Source organism: Macaca mulatta, chromosome 13 (assembly GCF_049350105.2).
Source record: "Macaca mulatta isolate MMU2019108-1 chromosome 13, T2T-MMU8v2.0, whole genome shotgun sequence".
Lineage (NCBI taxonomy): Eukaryota > Metazoa > Chordata > Mammalia > Primates > Cercopithecidae > Macaca > Macaca mulatta.
The window spans coordinates 98,481,966-98,509,115 of NC_133418.1; the positions used below are offsets into that span (position 1 = coordinate 98,481,966).

The 27,150-nt window shown below is 52.3% G+C and overlaps 1 protein-coding gene across 6 annotated transcripts in view; it reads left to right on the forward strand.

Moving 5' to 3' along the window:
* OTOF (otoferlin) overlaps positions 1-27,150 on the forward strand; it is a 103,362-nt gene that overhangs the window by 32,615 nt on the left and 43,597 nt on the right. For 4 of the 6 annotated variants that reach the window (XM_015111892.3, XM_015111893.3, XM_028831867.2 and 1 more), the window contains 5 exons: positions 7,071-7,170; positions 9,578-9,759; positions 22,550-22,623; positions 23,990-24,116; positions 24,598-24,652. In XM_015111892.3, the coding sequence (XP_014967378.3) occupies positions 7,071-7,170; positions 9,578-9,759; positions 22,550-22,623; positions 23,990-24,116; positions 24,598-24,652 (538 nt within the window). Of the gene's footprint in view, positions 1-7,070; positions 7,171-9,577; positions 9,760-15,525; positions 15,571-22,549; positions 22,624-23,989; positions 24,117-24,597; positions 24,653-27,150 lie in introns of all 6 variants that reach the window. The other 2 variants (XM_077959864.1, XM_028831868.2) reach the window with 1 other exon arrangement.

Sequence of the window (27,150 nt, forward strand, 5' to 3'; positions counted from 1 at the left end):
ACCCATCCTTCCTCCCATCCATTCTTTCATCAATCCATCATTCCATCTTTCCATCCATTCATCCACCACTCATCCTTTCATCCTTTCATTCATCCTTCCATCCACTCATCCATCCATTCATTCATCCTTCCATCTTTTTTTCTTTTTTTGAGACGGAGTCTTGCTCTGTGGCCCACAGTGGAGTGCAGTGGCCTGATCTCAGCTCACTGCAACCTCTGCCTCCCTGGTTCAAGCTATTATCCTGCCTCAGCCTCCTGAATAGCTGGGATTATAGGTGCCCGCCACCATGCCAGCTAATTTTTGTATTTTTAGTGGAAATGGGGTTTCACCACGTTGGCCAGGTTGGTATCGAACTCCTGACCTCAAGTGATCCACCCACCTCAGCCTCCCAAATGCTGGGATTACAGGCATGAGCCACCACTCCTGGCCCATCCTTCCATCTTTCCAGTCACCAATCCATCTGTCTATCCATTCTTTCATTCTTTCATCCATCCTGCCATCCATCATCCTTCCTTCCATCCATTCATCCATCCTTTCATTCTTCCATCCATTCATCCATCTATCCATCCATCTTTTCATCCAACCTTGCAGTCACTCATCAAACATATAGTGAACAAATGCTTTCTGCCAGTCAGACACTATGCTAGTCACTGGAGATACTGAGATGAGGGATTTAGGCACAGTCCCTGCCACTACCCTCCCAGAAAGTTTTTTGCCACAGGAAGAGGAAAGAAAGGTGTGTACCTAGAGGCAGGATGAGGGACAGGCTGCTGGAAGACAGCAGACCACTGAAAGATAGCCAGCACTCTCCAGCCAATGTGCTGTCTTAGGAGGCAGTGAGCTCCTTGCCACTGGGAGAGGGTGAGCAAAGAGTGGGCCACGTTGTAGAGGGGATTTCTGAGTCAGGAAAGACCCGACCACATGGGCTCCAAGGAGTCTCTGATTCTGTGGCTTTTATTAGGAGCTTTCAAAATCTCAGCTGAGTATGGAGCAAGGGCATTTCAGGCCTGCTAGCAGGGCCACAGGGAGGATGTTTAGGGCACAAAGGTCTTCCCTTTGCCTCTCATGGCATCACACCATTCAGGCAGCTGCCTTTGGCACCCACAAGCAAGGTTGGTGAGACACTCCCCACTAGGGGGCCCCAAGGTGAAGCACAGCCTTCTTCCCTGGGGTGAGATACTATGAGGGTTTGTGACCTATGAGGACAGGAGAAACAGGAACAGGTGGAAGGCTCACACACAGGCCAAGTGGGTGTGAAAGAGGAAACAGAATCAGAAGTCAAGCACCAGGGAGGGCACCTGAGAGCCCCTGCAGGAACCCAACTGTAGGTGCCAAAGCATCCAGGAGCCTTACAGCTTGGCCAGTACAACCCTCGCTGTGCAGGAGGGGAAACCGAGTCTCAGAGGGGCTCCTGAGATCACAGGGGTAGACAATGGTAGAGCCAGGGCTAGAATGTATGTCTGTTACCTCCTCTTCCTAATCCAACTCCCAGAAACCAAAATATCTGAGCAGTGATGGTGGAAACCGAGGGCATGGAAGACATTGTTAAATAATTTACAATGAAAGCTGCCAGCCTAACCACTGAAATGCTGGAAACCCTTGAGCCCATCAAAAGACTGCTACGAACAAATCAGATGTATTTGGGAGATTGGGAAATTGACTACCATGCAGTGAATATGTTGAAAGTTCCAGCTTCTATTAGGTATTTTCGTTTTTGTTTTGTTCGGAGATGGAGTCTCACTCTATCCCCCAAGCTGGAGTGCAGTGGCGTGATCTCGGCTCATTGCAATCTCTGCCTCCCTGGTTCAAGCGATTCTCCTGTCTCAGCCTCCCGAGTAGCTGGGACTACAGGTGCACGCCACCATGCCTGGCTAATTTTTGTATTTTTAGTAGAGACAGGGTTTTTGCCATGTTGGCCAGGCTGGTCTCAAACTTGGTTTCAGGTGATCCACTTGCCTCGGCCTCCCAAAGTGCTGGTATTACAGGTGCCAGCCACCAAACCCAGCCTGTATTAGGTGTTCTTAAGTGCCAATAAGAAGGAAGACAGAAAGGGAGATAGTTCCTATCCTAGCTCTCCTCTTCTTCTTCCCTCCCTGCCCCCATCCAAGAGAAGGCAGGAAACCCCACAAGGGGAGGCCCAGACCCGGTGAGAGAGGTTCTGCCATTTCTGTGGAAGCCTAGAGAATGCCTAGGGCACTGTTGGCTGCGGAGCGGTGATGGGAAAGAAGAGGTCCCCTCGTGGAAAGCACAGGCCCAGGCTGACACAGGTCAGCTTGTGGGGGTCAGAGTGGGAGAAAGGTGTTTGGAATGATATGACATTCAAGTCTCCCCATCCTGGCATTTGCCTTGGCCAGGCCAGGGGAGCAATAAGGCCACTGCCCTCAACCCCCACATGGCCCAGCTCAGACCCCAGGCTCCTTCTCATGGGGCGGCTGAGTGGAGGGGGTCTTTGGGTCTGCACTGGGCTTAGCAATGAGCAAAGCCATGGCCACTGCTAGGGACAGTGCCTGGCACATAGCAGGTCCCTGATTATTTTGTGAAATAAAAGAATGAATAAATGCCCCCGTGGTGTTAGGGGTATACCCTCTGTATACCCCAGGGAGTGGGAGAGCCTTTGAGAGGGAATCAGAGTGGCCCTTCTTTTCTGAAGGACTGAGGGCACTCAAGGGTGACACTCAGCATCACATGACTGATGGACTTGGGGAAACTGAGTTAAAGGAGGCATGGAGGAGCTGCCTGGGAGAGTGGGGCCCAGCATGAGAAATGAGCCTGATCCCATCACTGCCATCTCAGACAGAGGGATTTGTCCTAGAAGCCGAGAGCAGCTTGGAAACTGGCCCCTCACCCAGTGGTTCTAGAGGCTGCCAGGAGGCAGACATGGTATGAAGAAACCAGGAGACCTCCAGGTCTGCTCGGCCCCATCTGGAACACAGACCTGTGTCCAGGAATCTTGGGCTTCCCCATAGGAAAGAAATGTTGGGTTCAGAAGATTTTGTGCATCCAGCTCTGCCTGTCTGGGACCTCTGAGGGGCCATGGCCTGGCCTCCAGCCTCCTGCCTGCTGAGAATGCCAGGGGCCCTGAATAATTCAGGAGCCAGGAGAGCAGGAGAGGCCTTGAAGGGCCCAGGACACCTGACACGGGCTCCCAGGGGAAAGTGATGAATTATTGACAGGATTCTGGTGCCCAGTTGCCACTCTATTGTGGTCAGTCTGTGGGCCCACCTGGGCTGGAGGCCTCTTCCTGCCAGCTAATTATGTGGGGATCCTAGCTCTGCCCAGCTGCCCAGCCCCTCGTGCCCCTGTGAGGGGCACCCTCTTTGCCATGGTGACCCGGATGGCCATGTAAGGCAAGTAGTCAGAGGACATGGAGTTAGCCCCAGCTCCTTTGCCTAACAGCCCCAGGGAAACTGAGGCCCAGAGAGGCCTCTTGTCCAGGGTCACGCAGCAGATTCAGGACAGTCAGGTCTTCACCCCAGGCCTTCTGACGCCCGGGCCAGTGCTCCTTCCCACAGAACACATGGACTCACAACTCCATTCCCAGGGAAGTGACTTGGCTGTCTAAGGGGCATATGAACCCACCCTTCCTCAGTTGTCCTGGGCCCCACTCTCCCAGGCAGCTCCTCCATGCTGACCCATGCAGAGGATCAAGACCCTATTATGTGTGCAGCCAGGATGCACAAAGGCCAGCTGCGGCAAGCAGGGTCGCCTCTGGGGTCACCACAAGGGCTAGAGCCAGGGGCTTCCCTACCTCTTCCTGTCCCAGCTTCTTCCCAGAGAATATCTTCAGAGAACGGGCTGAGGGATGGCATCCTAGAAGCAGTGCCAGGGCCTTTGTTTTGAAACTATTTTCATGGCAAGCACTGTGTTTTTGCTTAAATGGTATGTTACAGACCTGTATAAAGAGCCAAGGTTTATAAAACTGCTTTTCTTTATACTTTACATAAGGCTGAGATAATATCAATTGTCCATGTCAAATAATATAATTTTTACTTTTATTTGAGAGAGGTTGGGGATGAACTGTTAGGAGTTAAAACCCCCCAAGCCACTTCTGGGAGTGTGGCAAATTGATTCCTTTAATCTTGCAAGCTCCTAGCGTCCCAGTCCCACTCTCCGGGACATAGACAAGCTCTTGCCGTGCAAGACTGAGCAGAGCTTGAAGGGTGGGGGACAGCCTGGTTCTGCCCCTGAAGCCCATCCTGCAAAGGAGACCCCCCTGGGTGGGCCCTCCAGATGGCCAGCCCTGCGCATTATTAGGGAGGCAGGAGGGGCTGGCATTCGAGTGCCGGTGGTGTTAGAGGAATTTCACATCATCAGTCTCCTCACCACTGTCCGGTGGAAGTCGGAGGGCTAGGACAAGGAGCCCAAACCACACCGCTGCCAGGGGGTGGGTCCTGCTGAGTGAGCCCACATCTGTCTGACTCCAGAGCCCAGGCTCTTCACTGTCTACACTGCTTCCCTTTAGGGATGGAATTAGTCGCATGTGGACAGGGCTCGGACCAGGGAGTGAAGAGTGGGGGATTTGCTTGGAGGCCAGTCTCGCTCAGCACACTATGTGATTAAAGCAGTGGCTGAATGGACTACCAGTGACAGCCCCATCACTGTCACCACCACGGGAGTATCTATCAGAGGCTTGAAAGCACGTATCAGGGAGGCTGTTTCAGGGATTCCTCCTGGAAGGGATGCTGAGCAAAATCTCTCAGGTTCTTCCCAAGTCTAAGGACTGAGACTCCGGCGGGTTAAGCCTAGAAGGCACAAGATGCCTCTCTGAGCACTTGCAGGGGGAATAGCTCCACCCTGCCCCCTGGGGGTGTCTTGTCACATTGCAGCACCTCCATGGATCCTGGGGAGCTGCCTCTGCTGTTCTTAGGTATCTAATTCTGGAGGAAGATGTGCCTGATTGCCCCATGCTCAACAGGTGCTTGATAGGTCCTAGGGGAATCAAGGCATCTGAATAGCCATCCACAAAGGGTAACAGTAGAGCAGGGATTCTCAAAGTGTCTCCCCAGCCAGCAGCTTCAGCATCACCTGGAAACTTGTCAGAAATTCACATTCTCAGCCCCCCTCCCACCCACTGAATCAGAGCCCTGGGGGCAGGGCCAGTGGTGTGAACTGAAGTCCAGTGGACCCAGTTTGGTGACTTCGCATTTGGAGCTTAAAGTTGGCCATGGCGGGAGTATTTATACCTCGGAAACCAGCAAAAGCTACAGATCAGCACCTCTCCTCTCCCACCAGTGACACATTTTCCAGCACATCCACAGAGGAGGATATCCCAGCCATGTGTGTTTTCACAAGCCCTCCAGGTGATTCTGTTCATGCTGAAGTTTGAGAACCACTGATTTAGAACAAAAAGAGGTGAGGCTGAGAAAAGATGAGCGTATTCTTTTGTGCCCATGGTCTACTGTTAGAATGTCTACATGGTACGGAAGCTAAAAGTCCTCTTCCCTCTTCATTTTATAAAGACCAAATTGAGACTCAGGGGCAGTGGCTCCAGGGCTCCTGGCCGCCAGCCCAGCACTTCTGTCTCTGGGGCACTGCCTGAGCTGGGGAGAGGTGCATGCAGCTATGGAAGGCTTCCATGGGGCTGCTCTAAGAGCCCAGAAGCCCAGTTTGGCTTTAGAGTGAAGGAGGGGTGTGGTCAGTTTCACCCTTGGGGAGGTGGGGCGCGCTGGTGGATGGGGCTCTGAGCTCCAGAGGGGAGCATTTCATATCCATCCCTCAGGGCTGCCCCTACCGCTTCCTCCCCTCACAGAGATGGGAGGATTTTTTAAAAATCAGTGTTCACCCTCCATAGACCTCAAGGTGGTATAGACATCAAGCACGCCTAAGTCAGAATTCATCTGATTCCTCACCTCACCCAGATCTGGCTTTAATTAGCTGTGTCCTTTCCCCTTCCGTAGCCTCACCGTCTTCCTCTATAAATCTCAAGCAGCATCAGATGATGCCCAAGGTCCCTTCTAGCTCTCACACACCCTGGATGCTTCCCTCGCCTTTGTGCCTTCAGCTAGATACGGTGTGTGTGTTCTCAACCACCCCATGTGGAAGCACGATGTGAAGACGTCTCTCTGAGTTCCCCGTTCTCTCCAAGAGCAGCAAATGCCTTCTGACTGTGGAGTGCAATGGGGTTGAAGTCAACTCCATCAGCATTTATTGGGCACCCACTGTTGTTCATTATTTCAGCCAGCAGATATTGAGATCTCTAGTGTGCTAGAAATGTCAAACGGGGGCTGGAATAGAAAGCACTACCCTTGCCCTGGAGAGGCTCGCAGTTTAGAGGCAGCACATGAATAACGACCAACCAGACTGCTTCGGAGTGCTGGCTGTGCTGGGGGCTCTGATAAGAACACTCGCAGATGATCTCACTCAGTCTTCCAACAACAACTCTGTGAAGTAGGGCTTATCAGCTCATCTTATGAGAAAATTGAGACTGAGAGAGTTTAAGGAAGTTGCCCAGGAAGCAGGTAGCTCGTTAGTCAATGTCAGAGCTGGATTCAGACCCCTGTCTCTTTGACGCCAGGACTGTGCTGTTAACCAAAGCATTGTACCGCCTCTCCCCTGCTGTGCAGATCCATGGGCTCTGCCATCACACAGGTTCCTGCCATCCAGGAACCTACAGACTGCGGATGTGGAATGGATGAGTGAGTGCTGTTGGTGTGGGCTGGAAACCTCGGTCATCATTAGGGAAGTAGAAGCCGGAGGAGCTACTTGTCCATCCAGGAACCTCAGGTCCTTCCCCAGCCTCCACACTGAGCATCTGGAAACTTCTCTGCAAGGGCTCAGCTAAACCTGGGTTCCATGCACTCTTCCCCACATTCTGTAGACATCCCCTAAGGGTGCTCACTGCCCCTTGGAGCTCTGCCAAAGAAATGGGCCTCCCACAAACAACCATCCACAGTGAGACATGCTGCCCTGGCTGCAACCAGCCCTGGCTCCTAGGCCACCTCCAGCCCAGCCCAGAGCTGCAGCAAGCCCACTTCAGTCCTCCCTAAGCAGTCACAGCTCTTGGGATATCAGTCTTGCTCCTCACCCTGGTCTGTTGCATGTAACCACCATGTGCCCTCTGCCGTCCCTAGGCTCATCGGGACCTTCCGTATGGTGCTGCAGAAGGTGGTAGAGGAGAGCCATGTGGAGGTGACTGACACGCTGATTGATGACAACAATGCTATCATCAAGGTGGGTGTGCCCCAGGAAGTTCCTGGACGTTCCCATATGGGGCCATCTGGGGGTCTGTTCTCCCTGCCCCACACATGGGGTGGTCTGGGGAATGCCCCTCGTGCATAGCGAGGTGTGGTGGGAGGAGGAGACTCAGGTCAGACTCTGCTGGAACGGCTCAATCTGTGGTCATGGCTGGAGGCCCTGTGGCATGGCAGGGTCTGCTGCCCCACAGGAAGCACCCCTGTCCTTCCTACGGTGAGAATGTACCCTTCCATTTGGACCCAGCTCAGGAGTCATTAAAGAGGCTCCTGTCGTCATCCAAAGACCAGACTGAGCCCCGCTGGCACTCGAGGGCATGACCTTCACTCTGTGTATCTGGCTCCAGTCCTCCTTAGGAGGGCAGGGACCTCATTTCCTATTGTTTGTCACATCCCAGCACTTTTGCATGAGCATGCATGCACTAGTGACGCACAGTCCAGAGGCACCTGATACATGTTCTAACAAAGAAGGAGGCAACCCTACCAAGACAGCCTGGCCCCAGGCTCTGCTCAGATTCTTCAGTCCTCTTGAACTCAGCCATGGCCGCTCGTGGGCAGTTGGCATGATGGTGAGGAACAGGGACCCTGGGTATGAATCTTAGGTCGCTCACTAACTGTGATTTGGGCAAGCTACATATCACCTCAAAGTGAGCACAATTATGGTATCCACCTCACAGGACTATTCTGAAGATTAAAGGAGAATACACAGAAAGTACTTAGAACAGATATGCACAATAAATCTATAACATTGTTAGCTATTATTTCCTGACCTCAGTTTACCCATGTATAAAATGGGGCTGTGCCATTGTCCCGCAATGGGGTCCTGTGTAATATATGACCCTATGTACTGGCCAGGAGAAACAGCCTCAGAAGCCAGGACTGCAGCCACAGGGTGCTAGAAAAGAAGGAACCGTCTTCTCCCATGAGCAGGGGTGGGCAGAGAGGGCTTCTTAAAGTTACCGGGGTCTCAGCCACCACAGCAAGGGGAGAAGGGGTGCAGAACAAACTGCGTATGGACACCCATGGGAAGGCGGGCTGGGAGGAGAGCACAGAAGCCTGGATGAAGAGTGTAGTGTGGGAAGTGAGATGAGAGAATTAGGGAGTGAGCAGGGATGGACAGACAGCACAGCCCACACCCTGGATTTTCAGAATCAGACTTAAGATGTCAGCGGAGGAAAGTACTCACAGATCTCCTGGCCCACTTGCCACCCATCTCTGCTACCCATTGTTATGAATGGGAACAATGAAGTCCTGGATGGGGAATGGATTTGGCCACGGTCAGAACGCTAGTCGACAGCAGGGCCAGCATGGACACCCAGGACTTCCAATGCCAGAGACCACCATTTTCCCACAACAACATCCTTGGTTCCACCAAGAGGGTCACATTTGTTCCACGGAAAGGACATGGGGCTTAGAGTCAGTCAGCCTGAGCTCAGATCTTCGTAGCTGTGTGACTTAAAGCAAGTAACTTAACGTCCTGATATGCGAGGTAAGGTAGGTTGCAATGTTGAAAAGATCAAATGAGTGGACATTAAAATTAAAGTATCTTAGCATGATGTCTAGCACAGTGAGGGTTCAGAAAATATGTGCACCTTTCCCTTCCTTGGGAAATCTAAGCCTGGGTGCTGGAGTGTCCAAGCACTGAGTGAGGGCCGCCTGTCTGGGGCACAGGCATAAGTTACCTCCAGACCAGTGAGGAAGGGTGATCCCTGGGCACTGGGGGGAAACTAGAGCTGCGAGAAAGTAATGGCCCCAGGACACAGAGCAGGAAGCCCAGTCATGATTCTCCATTGCTAAGCCTGAGCCTGGGTTGAGTGCTCTACTTTTCCCAGAGGAAAACCCTAGGGCAGCTCCCAAGATTCCTTCCCTCTCCAGGGTAGAAAGGGTGGGTGTGAGCCTGGGGCCTGGGCTCCTCTCCTGGAGGCCACTTTCAGCTCATTCTGTCACATTTCCAACAAGCCGATTTCTGGCAGGTCGCGCTTCATGCCTGCAGGCAGCCCTTGTTCTGAGGAGAGGAGGTGACCTGATCATGGGGATGCTAAACGACATTCTCGGTTATGTAGACAGTGGACTCAGGGGATGAGTCCAGGCTCAGTTGTCCTGGGCAGGCCAGGCCCCTCCACCTGGAGCACCAGGGAGGAGTGGAGCCACCAGCAGCGGGACCTGGAGTCAGATCCCAATAAGCTGACTGGGTCTGCGCAAGTCAGCCTTTCAGAGCCTCTGTTTTCTCATCAGCAAAATAGGGTAGAGGGGATCATACCATCCTAACCTCCTCCAGTGAGGCAAGGGTGTGGAAGCGCTGTGTAAACACCACCAAGCAGCCATATATACGGGGTGGAGATAGCTGTCTCCATCCCAGCTGCTCACCACCACCTCCCTCCCTTCAGACCAGCCTGTGCGTGGAGGTCCGGTATCAGGCCACCGATGGCACGGTGGGCTCCTGGCATGATGGGGACTTCCTGGGAGATGAGTCTCTTCAAGAGGAAGAGAAGGACAGCCAAGAGACGGATGGACTGCTCCCAGGCTCCCGGCCCAGCTCCCGGCCCCCCGGAGAGAAGAGCTTCCGGAGGTAACAGGAAGGGCCCCTCTGGCTGCCCACTGCTCCCAAGACACGGGGAAGAGGCCTGGGGCCTAGTCCCCTTGACAGGCCTCTCTAGGCCTAGCTGGGCTCAGGGTACAGGGCTGAGCTTCTGGAGAGACATCCAAGAGGTGGGAAGATGTTTCTATAGTCCCCCACCCAGTCGTCCACCCCCGAGTTCACTGGGCAGGGAGCAGGGAACTCAGATCAAACTGCAAGGCCAAGGCCTCCCCAGAGGCCCTGAGGGAGGTGGAGCTCTAACACAGGGATGGGGCTAGATCTCCTGCCTTTCTCAGAGAAGGGGAGATGAGGATAGGAGGGGCCCTGGCCTCTCTGGTTCAAGACCCAGCAGTGTCCACCAGGTGCCAGGAGCCTGACCTCCACCCTGGCCCAGTGAGGAGGCCCAAGAGAGGGCGACTCTTCCTGCCAGAGTGAAGCCAAAGATCCTGGCTGGACCCTGGCCTTTCTTCCTCTTGAGAAGGGAGGGCTCCTGGGAAGACCAGAGTCCAGGATCATGCCCTGCCTGGCTCTGTGTTGCTACACCACCCCAGGAGGTTGCCTTCGTGGCTGCTAAGGGCTCCCAGGACATTGTTTCCCATGGATCTGACCAACAGGTTCGGAGCATCCCTGGGTCCTTCAGGACGTCCTGCCACCCACAGACCACAGGAAGCTGGGTCCAGGCCAGTTCATTCCATGTGCACTATTTTTACAAAACAGAAAACGCAATTGTATTACTATTAGAGACCAAGGGTTCCTAAGTCACTAGAATGACATGGGTTCCTAAGTCACTAGAAATGACATGTTAAATACCAGTAAGTCAAGGGTGCATCTAAAGGACCAGGGTGTGTTTTGAGAAGGGAGCCTCCATGCCACTGGAAACATATCCCTGTAAGCTCCTTCCACGCTTTCCTTTCCAAGTAAAGTTTACTCAGTCCCTCTGCTGAAGAAAACATAGGTTCTAAATTAGTGTAATTGAACTGACGGACTTTTAAGGCACAAATATGTTTTCTCCTTTGCACTTGAATGAGTTCACACTCCCTTAAGCACCCCCTCACACACACATGCCTGAGTGCACATATGTGCGCATACACATACACACACAGACACACACAAGCTTCAGAAACCCTGGGAACCAGGTGAGTAATAGTAACAAGGTCAAAGTGACCAGGCCTGCAACAAATATGGCAGGACTGTCTACTCCAGGCCAGCCGCGGGCATGGGGCAGCCCCGGGCTAGCTTGGAGCCTGTTCCCTTAGACTCCTGGCTTTTTAGCAGAAGAGCCAGGCCTGAGTCTGCCTCTTACTAGTCATGTGACCCTTGGCCAGTCTCTGACCCTCTCTCCTCACCTGCAAAATGGGACATAGCAATGAAACCCCCCTGCCCTGCTGCTGGGAGAGCGGGAGGGATCACGGAGGAACGGGTGGCAATGGAGGTGCTGAGCACTGCCTGTGTCCGGGCTGGTGACAGGCAAACAGGTTTCTTATAGCACAACAACGCAAAGAGTCAGGAATCGGGTTGGAAATTGTGAGAAGAGGAGCAGTGCCTGGATGGGGAGTGAAGGGATGCTGACCCAGTGGGCACCACCAGGTCCTCCTTGTCTGTCTCCATTCAGGAAAGAGGTTGGCAGGGCTGGTCCACAAACTGTGGCTGGGCTCTAAGAAAGGGCTTCCAGAGAACAAGATCGGAAGACACATGAGGGCCATCAGTCGCTGGGAAAGGAATGCTGGCCCCAAATCAGGAGAGCTAAGGCCCATTAAGTCCCATCTTGACTGTTCGGCTCACTGGCTGAGTGACACTGGGCATGTCACTAGCCCCTGTGGGTCAGTAACACGAATGGGTTCAGCAGGTTAAATCTGGCTCCCCTCCAACTCTGACATCCTGAGGGACCCAGGGATGCTCCAGACCTGTGGGTCACATCCATGGGAAACAATGGGAGCCCTTAGCAGCCACGAGGGCAACCTCCCTGGGGTGACATAGCAACACAGTGCCAGTTTGTCGCTCGGTCCTACAAGGGTGGGCCAGGGTGCTGATGGGGGCTTTGGAGAGCTTAGACGCCCAGAGAGCCCTGGGCGCCAGGAATCTGGAGATAAGAGGGCTCCCCCGACCCTTCCTCACAGGTAGCTTCCCCACCTCTCCCCATCTTCGTGTGGCCCCTCCCAGGGTAGCGGCAAGAAGCAGGAGCAAAAGGAAGGGCTTCACCCCCAGGACTGGGAATTGGGAGAGGGTGACAGCCGAAGCCAGGCACCCCCACCCTGCATTGCAGGGGCCGTGTGCAGGTGCACAGTTTCCCTGCTGCCACTGGAGCTGCCAGCCCAGGTCTGAGAGCACCTTGGGGACAGACATTACTGCTACAGTGTACTTCTCCTGCCAGGCCTAGCCATGCAGCCAGCGGGCCTGGTTGTGGAAAAGAGGGGTTGAGAAAAATTCTAGAGATAGGCCATTTGCTCGTGAGGAGAAGGGGGAGCAGGTTCAATGCCTTGGGGTTTTCCTGTAGCTTAATCCTGGCTACCCATATGGGGCCAGTGAGTTCTGGGTCAAGGAGTGCTGAGGTGAGGAGGGGGACCTGGAAGCTGGCCCCACAGCCCTAGATGTTGCATCTCATCCTTGTCACATAGTGTGGGTTCTGGGAGGAAGCCAGAGAGCTCTCCAGAAGGGACTTGGCCAACCTTTTATCAGGAAAACAACTACTCCCTAAAGAAGACAGCACAAGGGAAGAGGTGTCTGTGCCTCACCTCAGACCTCACCAGGAGCCCAGGCAGGCTTCCCCAGCATCTGCTCCCTGCCCTCCGTCCTCTCCTGGAAAGGCCAATCCTCTTATAGATCAGAGTATTCAATATTCACAGTACCCTCTTGTTCCTGCTTCAGTCACAATGAGCAAGAGGAAAATCCCGTTGCTGGCAAGCAGCAGTGTCTCACCGGCCATCTTGACCCCCAGGGTCTGGCGTGGGGATCGGCTGCTCCCTGGCTGAAGGGGTGAAATGAAGTCTTGCTGGGGGCTGCGGGGAGGTAGAGTGAGTGGGCAGGAAACAGCCTCAGCCCAGGCAGGCCCCGGGCAGCCCGGGCTGGAACTTCCATGGATGGAGGGGAGGCTGATGCCGGGAGATCCTCTGGGCACCCCATACCTCTCCTTTCAGGGCCTGGGCCCACCCCCGAGGCCTGCCCTGCCTGGCCTGCTTCTCTGGGACTTCAACCACGTTCATCCTGTCTTCATTCTGGGGGTCAGATGGTTCTAAGCAGGGGTACTGCAGACCTCAGGCCTCAGCTGCTGTGACACTCACTCCTAAGACCCTAAGAACCTGCCATGAAGTTACCCCATTCGTCCTCAGGGAATCAGTATGGGAGCTTTGCGTGAGTGACCACCAACCCCACCACCCACTGACCCTCTGCCCCAACAGTTCCACCTCCCCTAGGCCCTGGTCAGCCACATGCCCTATGAGCCACTCTGCCCACTTCTCTAGTTCCTGCCACCAAGCCAGGGGCCCCTGATTTCTGCCAGCTGTTTGCACAATGCCCCCAGGAATGTGCCAGGAAGCTGTGCTGTGTGACAGAGCACAGGCTCCACTCACAGCTCTGCTATTGGGAATCCCCCTCCCCATTTGTAAGACGGGGCTTACGGTTGCCTCACAAGAGTGTCAGGATTGAGTGACGTGCACCTGCGAGCCACCCACCCCTGTGCCTGGCAGGCGGCAGGTGCTAAGCCAGTGTTCACTTCCTTCTTCTTCACTGACTCCGTGTTACCCTGATGTCAACTTCTACTCTGAGCAGCACCTGACCCTCTGGCTTAGGCACTGTCCAAGCACGTTCTCAGCTCTAGCTCCCCAACCTATACCAAGGGCTCTGCAGAAGCTACCCACACAGGAGCCCTACTGGCCCAGGGGCAGGGGTAGGGAGCTCACTCACTCAGTATTCCCCTCACCTCCCCAGGCTCCCTGAGTTGCAGAGATGGAATGAATCTCTAACCTCAGGGGCACTCCACTCTCAGCAGCACAAAATCAGTGTTCCAGACCTTTGCATGGCAGCATATGCCTGCCCTCGTCTCTGGAGAGAAAGTGACTTCGGCCCTGACCACACTCACATGCACACACGTGTGTACAAAAGTGCCCATATGTTTGCACACACTCACATGCACTGCATGACACCAGAGAGGACTCCGGATGCTGGGCTCTGCTGCTGCTGCTGTCTTTAGGAGTCACATCTTAGAGAGGACAAAGAAAGAAATCCCAGCTTTAGTCTTGCAGCTAAACGGTTGAGACCTGAGCCTTTCCTCCTGAGTCCCTGTATTCTGCGACTCTCTCCTCTTCTCATTTTCTCCACCTGGCCTGGCTCTCCTGCCCTCCATGACCCCCACCTCCTTCTGCTACCCAGACCCTCTTCTGCTGGTCTCCTCTCTGCTGGCTCTCATCTGGGAGGAGTTTGGGGCAGCAGACACTTTCTCATTCTCGTTATTGATCATTCTTCCACTCCAGTGGAGACCTGCAGAAGTCAGATACCTTCCTCCTATGCTGGGGCCAGAGGGCAGTGGGGCACGTGTGCATGGTGGGGCTCTGAGACAGAGGGGCACGGGGTAGGCATGCAGAAGCGTGTTCATGTGGGGTCAGTACACGCAGCCTCACCCAAAGAGTGTTTTTTAATCAGTTCCCACGACCTCTAGAGAGCTAGAAAATCCTCTGCTGCCTCCCTTCTCCAGGCTGAGCACCAGAGTTGCAGAAGCTCCCAAAGCCACTCAAAGGAGCCGGGGCAGCCGGGCAGCCGGGCAGCTGGGATGCTCTTGCTTGAGACACAGTCCTCCTCCTCTGCTGTGAGCTCTTCTCCGCTTAGTAATCTCAGCTGATCTGGGCAGCCAGAGGCCTGGCTGATGTTAACGCCTTTGAATTATAGACTGACTTGCTTGCCTAACATAAAGGTTAGCTGGCCAGTACCAGACTGCAGCTGTGCTGTGTCTAGGCCTTCAGGTCTTGAGCCATCGGGGTATGGAGTCAAGTCTACCTGGGTAAGGCCTGTGCCAGAACAGGGTGTGAGGAGAAGAATAATTTGCTAATTGTTATTCATTTTCTTGTCTTCATCCTCATTGCCACAGCGCTGGGAAAGCATTGAGAGAACATTCCAGAAAAGTTTTCTGGAAGCCTCCCTAAAGTGAGATAGGAGCACCGTTTTCCCCTGCTCTGAACCCTGGAGTGGTAGCTCTCTTACTGCCCCACCTACACCCCTAGAAGGCCCCCCATCCACCAGGGTGCACTCCGTAGCAGGACCCCCAGCCCTGCCTCACCCTCACAGAGCAGGCTTAGCCCACTGTTCCCCTAGAGGCCCCCAGAGCCTGGGAGGTCCCACCCCATTAGAGGGGAGCAGGGGAGCCAGTGGGCAGAGGAGCAGGGTGGCCCAGGCCCAGAGGGTAGCCAGGCTCATCTAACGCTGCGTTCCCTGAGGAACCTGTGACCCACATTGTGAAATCATCAGAGCCTGGTGGGGGAGATGAGCTGAGGCCCTGAGGTATCAGAGCTTGGGGTTGGAATAGTGGCCACCCAGGTCCAGCATTGTGGGCCCCTCCCCTCTCCCCGCAGGACAGAACCCAGGGCCATGGGACCCCTACCCTGCAGACCTAGGCTTGCTACCATGAGAAGCTGTGGGGTGAGAGGTCTGTGGGACAAGGAGGCCCCTGGGGAGCATGCAGGTCCATGGGGCCGGGGCTGAGGCCAGTGTCTCTGGTCCACAGCCCCTCACACACATCCCCTTGTCTCCTCATTTCTTTCCCCTACTCAGCAAAGGCAGAGAGAAGACCAAGGGAGGCAGAGATGGCGAGCACAAGTAGGTGTCCCAGGCCAGGGCAGATGGGGCAGTGTCTCTGCGGGAGCAGAGACCTCCTCCCCACAGGCTGCAGAGGGCGGGACGGGCTTGGCTGAGAGGGCTCAGGAGTGGGCTGTCATGGTGGAGCTGGAACGGGGTATGCAGGCCCAGGGAGGCCTTTTCACCTGGCCATGGGGGTGAGGGATGAGGAGGGGTTAGGGTGGGGGCGGGAGGTGTCCAGGCCTTCTGGTCTCCACTCTGGGCTCTCAGGGGTGACCGTCCTCCTGTCCGAGTCTTGTTCCTCCTCCACTGTTCAGCCCCCATCCTATGGCCTTTGGGCTTCCCTGGGAGGGAGGGGACAGCTACAGGCAAAGGCGAGAGGGGTACAAGGACCTCAGGGACCTCTCTGCCAACAGGGGCGAGGCAGAGCCAGGCAGCTGGAGGCATAAGGAGGAGGAGCTCTGGGTATGCTTTGCAGCAGCAGGTCTTGGGTAGAGCTGGAGACCTCCAGAAAGCTAAGGAGAGGCCACCATTTGGGTGGCCCTCTCTATCTTCATCTCCCCAAAAGGCTTCCTGGAAAAATGAGGTCAGGGTGCTGTCTGGAGAGGATAGGCGAAGGGTCCTGCAGGTGGGAAGGGCCAGTCACAAGGGTCTGGAAAGATTCAAAGGCTAGGGCTTGTGAGTGGGTCTCGTAGGCACCCCTAGAAGCACACTGACATCTGGATGACTCTAGCAACACGGGATCTCACAAGGGCAGGGGGAGCCAAGGCAGACCACACTGGAGGAGGCTTCTGGTCAACACCTGCTCTTACAGATAACAAATCTGAGTCTCAGAACAGGGGCAGAGCTGGAACCAGAACACAGAGAAACTGACTTCTGACCTGGAGCTCACCATAGACCTAGGAAGTTTAGAGCACTTGACTGTACTCTAAATTTAATCTAATTCTCCAAACACACCAATGAGAGCTGAAAAGCCAGGAGTGTGGTCGTTTTTATCTTCCAGATGAAGAACCTGAGCCCCAGAGATCTTAAGATATTTGCTCAAAACTGTGGCCTCAGTACATTAAGAATTAGTTCATCTGAAGATATCATGGAAATATCAGGATTGTGTGTTGAGGGGTCTGAACTGATCAACACTGGTGTGGGCTTGGAGTATCTGTTGGCATTAAGATCCTGGGGAACTCACAGCCTCATTCATTGCTTCCAAAAAAGTATGAGTTCTAACTCACATTCGTTATGCACAAGCAAAAGCAATGATGATGCAGTGTTAACTCTGCAGTGATGGAGGAAATGGCACCGTGTAGGAAGAGCTCCGGCCCAGAGACCTGAAGGATCGAGGAGTCTGCCAGGTTCCCAGTAAGGGAAGAAGCCTGGGCAGAGCATGTGTTAAGGCTCAGAGCCAGGGAACTGAATCCAGGGCAGGTGGAGATGATGGGGAATGCTGAACTGGGGAGTCCTCTTAGGGAGTCCTCAAGGCTTTGGGTTTCTCCATAGATGCTTAGATGTAAAGGGCATATGAATGAGATACGAGCAGCCTGTCCATCCCCAGGTTCCCTGCCTGAGAACAGAGATGCTGTAAGGCCCTTCTTGATGCCCAGCTCCCCAGTCTGTCCCAGGCCAGACCCTAGGGACACAGACTGACCTGATTCCTTTGACTGGCTACAGTTGGAGTAAGAGGTGCCTCACAGTGCCAGCACATAGTAGTTCCACAAAAATGCTGGTTCCCTAGCCCTTCTCCATCCTAATTTCTTACCATCTCTAATTAACACATGAGATAAAGTAAACTGGCATATAGTATTATTATTATTATTATGTGTAGAGCAATAGGACTATTGAAATAATAGGAAAATGAGATTTCTAAGAAGAGATTGAACGAATTTAAACTCTTTAGCCTGGAGGAGAGAAAACTGTGGGAACAGATTTCAATCTCTGAAATGTTAATGTGTGGCAAAGCTGGTTGGTATCTATCTCCACTGAGAAGAGATAAATGGAAATAGATTTAAGTTGAAGTAGAGAAACAAGATTCAACCCACAAAGTAACTCATATTGTGTGACATTCTGGGATAGACTGGTTTGGGGAGATGGGAAATCACCCATCATCTTCTATGATGCTGCTTGCCTGAGCCTTGCAAAGGGCTGGGCCACCAGTAAGAAATGAAGAGACAGCTTCCCTGACAATCCCGGGGTCAGGACAAGAGTGTGTGGGCACCCCAAGCCTTCTGGTACTTCATTCTGACCACGGTGAATGCAGCCATAGGAAACTCAAACGAATTCTAAATCCTCAGAGGGTCCTGGGATACTGGCCTCCCCTTGGCTCTCGCTTCTCAAGCTTTAATGCGCCCAAGAATAAGGAGCCATTTGGTTGTAAAGTGAGTCATGTGTGCAAAGGGGCCAGTTTGGAGACAGGGTGGTTCTTGTGTAAAGGATCAGCCTATCCTGCCCACCTATGGGAAGTTCTTCAAAAACGAACTGAAATTCAACCCACTTTCAAAGACACCTGTGAAGACTGAAATTATGAAATTCTCTGTGTCTTGGGGTATGGAAAATTTTTTAAAATAAACCCATTTAGGAGTGCTTGGATGACATGCTCTCAGGTTTTGAAAACTGGGCTATTTGAGCAATGCAAAGACGGACCACAGACCCTATTTCTCATAGATAGGAGTCTTTATCCTGATTGATTACCTGAGGCCTGAGCTAATGAGCCTAGAAGTTCCAGTTGAAGCCAGTCATGGGGCAGAAGCCCTGGGCAGTGAATGGACTCAACCTGCAGCTTATTTAGGGTCAGGTCTCTATTAACTTTCAGAATAACCCAGAGACTTGAATTAATGAAACACTCGGGTCACTAAATTTAGTTTGGTGAATGTTCCCAAGTCATTATAAATACTAAGCTCTTCCTAGAACCCTGTGTGCACCACATAGCCAAGCAATATACTTCTAAATCTGGGCCATAAAATGAGTGGAGAAATCATCAGATTTACAGTTTACAATAAGTGAACTAATTTTAGCATTTTTCCTCTAGAGAGAGATACCAGTCTAGATTGTAGGTGCACTTCATTCTGACCACGGTGAATGCAGCCACAGGAAACTCAAATGAATTCTAAATCCTCAGAGGGTCCTGGGATACTGGCCTCCCCTTGGCTCTCGCTTCTTAAGCTTTAATGTGCCCAAGAATAAGGAGCCATTTGGTTGTAAAGTGAGTTTTCGCTGAGTTGATTATTGGCTCGTTTTCTTTGTCTGTTTCTCACCATATCCTATTTTTGGTAATTGTAGAACTCAACTAGACCAAATGCAGAATTTTATTTTGAAAGCCATAAAAGGCCAGGACAACAGACACCTCATCAGCAAATTAGATTTTTTGAAATCTAAGTCTCTCAGACAAATAGATAATCTTCAAAATTCCCTGATTAAGTTGGCATTTATTTCAAAACTCTCCTTTACAGTTTGCCAAGAGAAGCAGGCATACTGCTTTCCAAGAACTGGTGCTACAATCAGGCAGAAAAGACCTTTTCCATAGTGAACTTCTGATGTGTTACTGATCAGAAAATTACAAAGGGTGGTGGCAGGGATGACATCATGCTGTACTGATCACAATTCAGATTCACTGAAGAACGAGTCTAGGACAATCAGAGGTACAGAGCCTGTAGTAAGAATTCTGGAAATTACATCCTTCACTACACATTTCTGCATTTTTAACAAAGGGACAAAGACAATATCCTTTTGAGATATTCCCAGGCACACAGGAGTGCTACCAGTACTACCACTTCAGAGGGCTAAAATTTTGCAGGGTTGGAAGGGAGAGATTTCTCCTTTGAATTGCTTCAAGGTGTAGTAGAAATAGTTGGACAAGTATAGTTTTGGTTTGTGTGTTTGTTTGAGACAGAGTCTCACTTTGTTGCCCAGGCTGGAGTGCAGTGGTGTGATCTCGGCTCACTGCAACCTCCGCCTCCTGGGTTCAAGCGATTCTTCTGCCTCAGCCTCCCAAGTAACTGGGATTACAGGCATGCACCACCACGTTCAGCTAATTTTAGTAGAGACGGGGTTTCACCAAGTTGACCAGGCTAGTCTCAAACTCCTGACCTCAAGTGATCCACCTGCCTCGGCCTCCCAAAGTGCAGGGATTATAGGCATGAGCCACCGCACCGCACCGGCTTTAAAATGATTTAAAGCCTCGATCATTTCTTTCAAATCTGTTTGTGTTAAGGAATAAAGTGACCTTCAAATTCAAGGGCCATAAGTGCCCCAGGGATGCCTCAGGTCCTTTTCCACCTGGGTGAGTCCATGGGACCAGCCTCTGAAAGCCATTTCCTGCTACCTTGCACTCCCCCTGGGCCTCAGGCAGCAGGGCCAGATCCCATCCCAGCAGGCTGGGCAGCTGGCTTCTCCAGGCAGGGCCTGCTTCTGACCTGCCATCCCAAAGCACTTCCCCTCTGGGGAAGCGGGGAAGGGGAAGGGGAGAGGGAAGTCTGTGGCTGGAGCAGGCTAAAATGGCAAAGGGTAACTATGTAGGTCACACATGGGGAAGGGCCGGGGACTCCAAGAATAATACAGCCCAGGAATGGCCAAGAAGTAATGGTACAAAGTCAAAGGCTGAGCCCTGCAGGAGACTCCTGGGTAATTCAGGAGAGACACAGTTGAGCAGCAAGCCTGGGCAGAAAGCCCTGAGACAGGAAGTGACCCACGAGGAGGCCCACAGAAACCACACTTCTGAGGCTGGGGCTATGGCAGGGGTCAGGACAGCCAGCACTCCTGCCCTTGGGGCCACCAGGTGGGGAGAAATCCCACAGGATGCTTCAGGGCAAGCCAGCCAGGGTGGTCCTTTCCCCACCATCACACGATTATTTCTGGTGGGTTCATTGTTCTGTTCAATGTTATGTCACCAGCAATTTAACATGCACAGCCGCCCCTTCCCAAATGTGTGGGTGTTCAGGTTCTTTTTGAATGAGCCCCTTCTTTGTAAACATGGGTATGATCCATGAGATGCCACAGATGACAGCATCCTGATCTGTAAACTATGCTGGCACACAGACCATACCTGTATCTACGGGTGCCAGCCCTGGGGCCTTTTAACTAAAATCCCAAATGGTCAGGATGGGATGGGATTCATGCCCATGGAAAAGTGCAGTCCTACGGCATCGAGGCAAAGGACCCAAGATGCAGTGAAAATATTGCTGGCCTAGAACACAGGAGCTTTCTGTTTCAATCCCAGTTCTGCCACTCACCATGTGACCTTGTGATTATTTTCACCTCTCTGAGCCTCAGTCTTTTTATTGGTTGAATGAGGAGAAGCATGTGGCCCTCAGAGGATTGCAGGAAGATGAGATGAGCAGACATCTGCAGACATTGCAGACATCTGGAAAGGCCTTTGGCCCTCTGTAGTCTGTTTTTGGCCATTGTGTGTGTGTGTGTGTGTGTGTGTGTGTGTGTGTGTGTGTGTGTATAACTCACCTCCCCCCATCAGAAGGGAGGAAGCTTTTAAAAATAATTCCAAAGGCATCAGCTTTGATTTTAGAGCCTCTTTCTTTCCCTTTCTTCCCATTGTCGTATTGCAGACGGTATGCTACTGAAGAGTGCAGACACATCAGCCTTCTTCCATTCCTTTTTAGGAATTCAAGAACATGCTAATGTTCTCTAGATTGTGAGCTGCTGCCACGTGAAAAGGGTGATTCTCAATTGCTCCCTCACTGGGATATGAACGTGCTTTGTCTTGAATATGAACAGTAAAGAAAGGGCCTGGGGTTGGGATAGGGCCAGGTTTGGGGAATAAGATTGGCTCCACCATCCTGAGGAGAGGGGCTTGAGGTTTCTAGGTCATCTGCCTGAGGACAGAAAGGTTTTCCCCAATCTCCCATTGCCCAGCATAAAGAACAAGGATCTGGGGTCTTAGAAACCATAGTCAAGCCTCCACGGGGAGATGTGTGACCCAAAAAGGGTGGACTCTGCCGTAAGTGAGCTCCAGGTTGGAGCCTGCACCTGGCCCCACCTGGCCTACAGGATGATGGGGCCACACCCAGGAGGAGGGAGAATGGGAAGTGGAGGGAGTCAGGTATCCACTCATGCAATATGGATGGGGTAATGGAACACTGCACTTTACCCCCTGCTGATCCTGCTCCTGGTGCTTCCTGGCGCCAGGAACCACAGGCTCTGCTGCAGGGACATCACTGAAGGGCAGTGAGGACCCCTGCCCCTTTTCCTCAGCCCCCCCGACTGCAAGGCCCTTCGCCTGGGGGCACAAAGCCACAGCAAGCCAGAGGAAGAGGTAGGAACTATGGAGCCTGCCATAAGTTCCTGGGGTTGGGGGAAAGGGGAATTCGGCAGTGAGAGGGGACAGGTAGAAGGGGCAAAAGCCAAGACTGAAGATAGATGAGAAAGGGCCTATCTCCCCCTTTTTCATGGGGACCAAGGAACATCCCAGAACACGGAGAGGTTGGAGAAAGGCAAGTCAGGCTTTGAGCACCGAGGCCATCTGAGAACTGAACAGCTCGTTTCAACCACATCTCCCATCTCCTCATCGGTCTCTGTCCCTGAGTCCTCTCTGGTCCATGTCCCACTGTTCAGATGCTCTGTCTCCGGTCCTCGGGCTTTCTCTCCAACCAGCTGAGCCAGGGAAGATGAGCGTGGGGACATTGGCAGGGCTCGGAGCTCTGAGACTATACTGAGGGGCTGGAATCAGACTGAAAAGACCAAGACCCAGAGGAGCTCCAGTTAAAACGGCTCTTCCTGGCTCAAGGCCACGTTCCCTGCTTGCTGGGGACCCCATCCCTCTCCTCTGTGTGTGAAAGGATGGCAAAGGGGGAAGTGGAGGGGTCTCTCTCTGCCCTCATTCCCCCTCATGGCTCCCAATTTGGGAAGACAGATCCCGACCTATTTCGGGACCAGTAGGTGAGGGGCCGGGTCCATCTCCTTTCTCTGATATGTTCTCTCATGTTTGGCTCTTCTGTGTTTGTGTGTTTTCCTCCACGCGTCCCTCTCCCTGCACCTCATTCTGGCGGCCCCCTCACAGAGCTGGGAGGAGCGTGTTCTCCGCCATGAAGCTCGGCAAAAACCGGTCCCACAAGGAGGAGACCCAAAGACCAGGTAGGACAGGCGCCGCGTCCCCGCGTCAGCCCCGCGCCTCGCGGCGCCCTCCCGCCGCTTGCCAGCCCCTGCCCAGCTGCCAAAAGGTCCGCCTGGGATTGGTCATCCAGAGCCATCTGGGAGGGGCCTGGACTCTCATTGGCTGGCCCAGGGCCAGGCCCCGCCCAGTGAGGCGAGGCCCTCTAGGAAGGGGACGCCCTGGGGCCGAGGGAGGGAAACGGGCCGCGCCCTCTGTCGGCTGGGCCTGGTTACAAAGCTCCTCACGCCCTCGTTGCTCCCGGTTCTTTCTTCTTCACACAGAAGCCCGGAGTTTTAATTAGAGCAGAGAATATCCATCAAGAAACGCTGTTTGGCCAACTCCCTATTTCTGGGGGGAAACTGGCGTCCCACTAGTGCAGGGTTGGCGGCAGGCCTCGCCAGCGCCCTCTAATCAGGCTGCAGCCTGGCCTTAGGGGAGGTCCTGGGGGCGCTGGAGGGCGCGGCAGGGCCGAGCTTGGGAGGCTGGAGCAGCAGGTGGCACTGGGCCCTCTCAGAGCAGCGGCTGGAGAGGGGAAGACAGGCAGGGAGGCCTGGAGGAAGACAAGGGGAGAAATGGAGAGGACACGGGAGCTGGGAGGGGGCCATCTTCTCCATCACGGGCCCACCATCGGGGCTCCCGGCTGCCCTCCCCCAGCATCCCCTCTGTGGCCCAATGGCCCTCAGTCTCTCTCCCCCACCCTCTTGTCCCCATGCCAATACCAGCCGTGCCCTTCACCTTCTTAAATGGAGAGAGTACAGCTGCTGGCTGAGGACCAAACCCAGTATCCTCGGGTGGCTTTTCGGAATCTACATGTCTGCATCTCATTAGATGAATACCAGTGCATTCGGTTCTGAATGCCATCAGCTATTTGATATGGATAAGTTACTTCCTAGGCCTTCGTTTCCGTACCTGTGACATGAGAATAATGCCCATCTTGGCAGGGCACAGCTCTAAGGACTAGAGATACTCATGTAAAGTCATGGTGTTGTGCCTGGAACAGAGTATCCACCCAATAAATGGTAGCTATTTATTGAGAGGTGCAAAAGTATGGATTCTTTATTCCGTACCTTCATCCACAAGGGATATTCAGTGCCTAAGTAAGTACAATGCAATAAAAGAGCATTCAATTAAAATAAAAAGGCAAGACCAGACATAATATCCGTTCAAATGCAAGATCGGGATTAGGTAGAAAAACATTGCAGTTATTCAGGCCATAACATTCTAAGCAGTAGCAACTAAGTAAACCTCGAATTTAACTCTCAGCTTTCTGGATGCCAGAGTAAAAGGAGAAAGAGTCACTATCTCACCATCAGTCAGCCCACCTAACCAGTCTTTCATCTTCCCCAGATGAACCAGCAGTGCTGGAGATGGAAGACCTTGACCATCTGGCCATTCGGCTAGGGGATGGACTGGATCCCGACTCGGTGTCTCTAGCCTCAGTCACAGCTCTCACCACTAATGTCTCCAACAAGCGGTGAGTGGATGGGAGCCCCACAACCCCAACTGCCCCCACCCTGTCAGGCAGGACCTTGCTATGATTGAAATTTGGGTAGGGAAGAATCAGGGCCCATGGACAGCTTCTTCCTAACCTAATCTTACCCTTTTCTGCTTTTTCTTGGGTGTTTCTCTCACCTCTCTCCCTGCAAAAGCAGAGCACAACAGGCCTTTTCTCAGGTCTTTGAATACCTCCCAGCCCAAGGAAGCCACAGACCTGCCCACCCCATATTTGAAGCTATTGACCCCATGTCTGTCTCCCTGTTACTTCTGCCTTTGATTAGTTCTCTGTGTCAAGGCCTCTGAAGGCAACTAATCCCCACTATTCTTGGCAGTGCTTGAGTGTTTAAAGACCACGACTCTGTCCCTCTGCCCACTCCCAGGTCTAACCACTGCCCATGCCCTCCTCCCCCACAAGCAGTCCCCATACACCAGGCCTGATGATACATTCTGTTCCTCAGATCTAAGCCAGACATTAAGATGGAGCCAAGTGCTGGGCGGCCCATGGATTACCAGGTAGGTGGGCACCTGGAGGCCTCATGTCTTTCAGACTCTGCTTTAGTGGGGGATTCTAGCTGGATGTGCATTATCCAATATATTGAGGCATGGATCCAGGGGTCATAGAGAACCACAAGCTGAATATGTTTCCAAAGTAAGCTTGTTCCTGGGAGGCATTCCTAGAAATACCATCAGTAGAGAGATACAAACCCAAAGAAAAGCTTGAGAACTCTGCCTATGCTAATCAAAGCCCTTCCAGTATTTCATGTTCAGCATTAGACTTCATAAAGTGAGAAGCACCTAGAAAAACCATAAAGAGACCAAGGAGAATTACAAAGAAAAAGTATTCAAAGTGTTAAAATAAGGGCCTTGGAAGAAAGTTTTCCTGGAATGATTTTTAAATTGTTGTTTTGTATTATTTGATTGCTAGAAGTAATGTCGATTCTGGTTATCTCTGGATGGTGAGAATGTGAGTGATTTTTTGTTCTTCTTTTTGCTTCTCTGTATTTTATGAGATTAACACAACTTTTTTATTTGTGTGCTTCTAAGACTGGAGACAAAAGACTGAGACAAAGAGACAAAGAGAGGTTGACAGCTAGCTGTGAGAATGTGAATGTGGCCAACAGTGCAGGCAGGACAGGTGATGAGCATGTCTGGTGGCTGCTGGGACACCATCTCTCAGGAAAGGCCCAGGGACCCTCCATTGCTCCAGACACTCCCTTGGAGGCTAACAAGACTCAGCTATAAATCAGAAGACTGCTGGGCATTGCTAGCACTGAGTGAGAATGCTGGCTGCTCAGAGGGGACAGGGCTTGCAAGAGATCTCAGCTGGCTGCCACTGCACTTCTGTCCTAGATATGTTCTGTCTGGGTATCAGCACCAGGCCCCAGAATCTGAGTGAGCCCCATCTACCGGGGTAGAGCTTTATCTTTGATACCTAGTTCCCAGACCCCATGCACACCAACCCTTCTTTACAGAGAACCCCACCTCCCCTCACTCAGGTGATGAAGGAAAGGATAAGACGGCACTTTTCTATGTAAAAGATACATCTGGCCGTTTTCTCCAGAATATACCTCATCTCCCTTCATCTTTGTTTTAGTTAGTTTCCACCTACTCAGCACCTGTCTTCCCAGGTGCCTGAAAAACAGCCACAGGCAATGTCAAGTGAACCTGCCCCTATGGTTTTAAACAACTTTAAGCCATTGGGTTCCTTAGAGGTTTGAGAATTCTGGCCCCCTCACCTCTGCCAAAACCCAAAACACAAAGTGTCCTGAGACTTCCAAAGGCTTTTCCAAGGGATTACGTTCAGGGTTTTGTTTCTCTGTGTGCCAAGAACAGAAAATTTCCAAAGAACAAAGACCCCAACTCAGAGATGATGCCACTGGCCTGAGAGGTAAGGGCACATCAAAAATACAGTCATTATTGTTCATGAAACTTATTTTCGAAGGTTTATGCTATGCCAGGCACTGTGCTAGGAGCCATAAATGTGTTTCCATTGAAGTTAATGTAATTCTTCAACCACCCAAATATACGTGTTACTGCATTTTATAGGTAAGAAAGTGAGGCCCCAGGAAGGTCAGAAGCTTGTCCCAGGTCCTTGCCACATTTAGCCAAGGCTAGAGCCAGGGTTCAAGGCCAGGGGTATCTGGCCACAGCCATCAGAACAATTGACTTCTCTATATCAAGCCTTCTAGACAGCTGCTCCCTTCGGGTACCTGGTTCATCTTCATCTTGCTACTTAGTGCTTGTTTTCCAAATCTTTTCAAACTGCTTCCCACCAGAGATTTTTATTAACTGAACCAAACATTGTCCCCTCCAAAGACTTTTTAAACTGAACTGAACAAAACAGTTGTATTTAACCTGGTAGCACAGTGTTTCCTGACAAGTTCATTCACAGCTCACCTTGCAAACATTTGAGAGAGAGCTATGAGGATGCAAATGTGAAATTATTTTCACTTCCAATACATACAATGTATAATGCAGTAAAACCAGGCCGGGCGCGGTGGTTCATGCCTGTAATCCCAGCACTTTTAGAGGCCGAGACGGGTGGATTGCATGAGGCCAGGAGTTCAAGACCAGCCTGGCCAACATGGTGAAACCCCGTCTCTACTAAAAATACAAAAATTAGCCAGTCATGATGGCGCATACCTGTAATCTCAGCTACTTGGGAGGCTGAGGCAGGAGAATCGCTTGAACCCGGGAGGTGGAGGTTGCAGTGAGTCCAGCCTAGGTGACAGAGGGAGACCCTGCCTGTCTCAAAAGAAAATTATAAATAAATAATAAAAAGCAATAAAACCAGATGCAACTTCAGTCTCTTGGAGACTTTGGGTTTGATGAGTTATAAAGACCTCAGGAAGGACATCTCATTGGTGAGAGGAGGGGAGACTTAGCTGAACTCAGCTCCAGGAAGGGTTGTGAGGGTTCAGGACCATTCTAAAGGTTATGGCACTGAAAGAAGCCTGGAGATAAAAGGACCATGGCATTCCCATGCTCCCTGTTTCTTCCATTTAGAATGC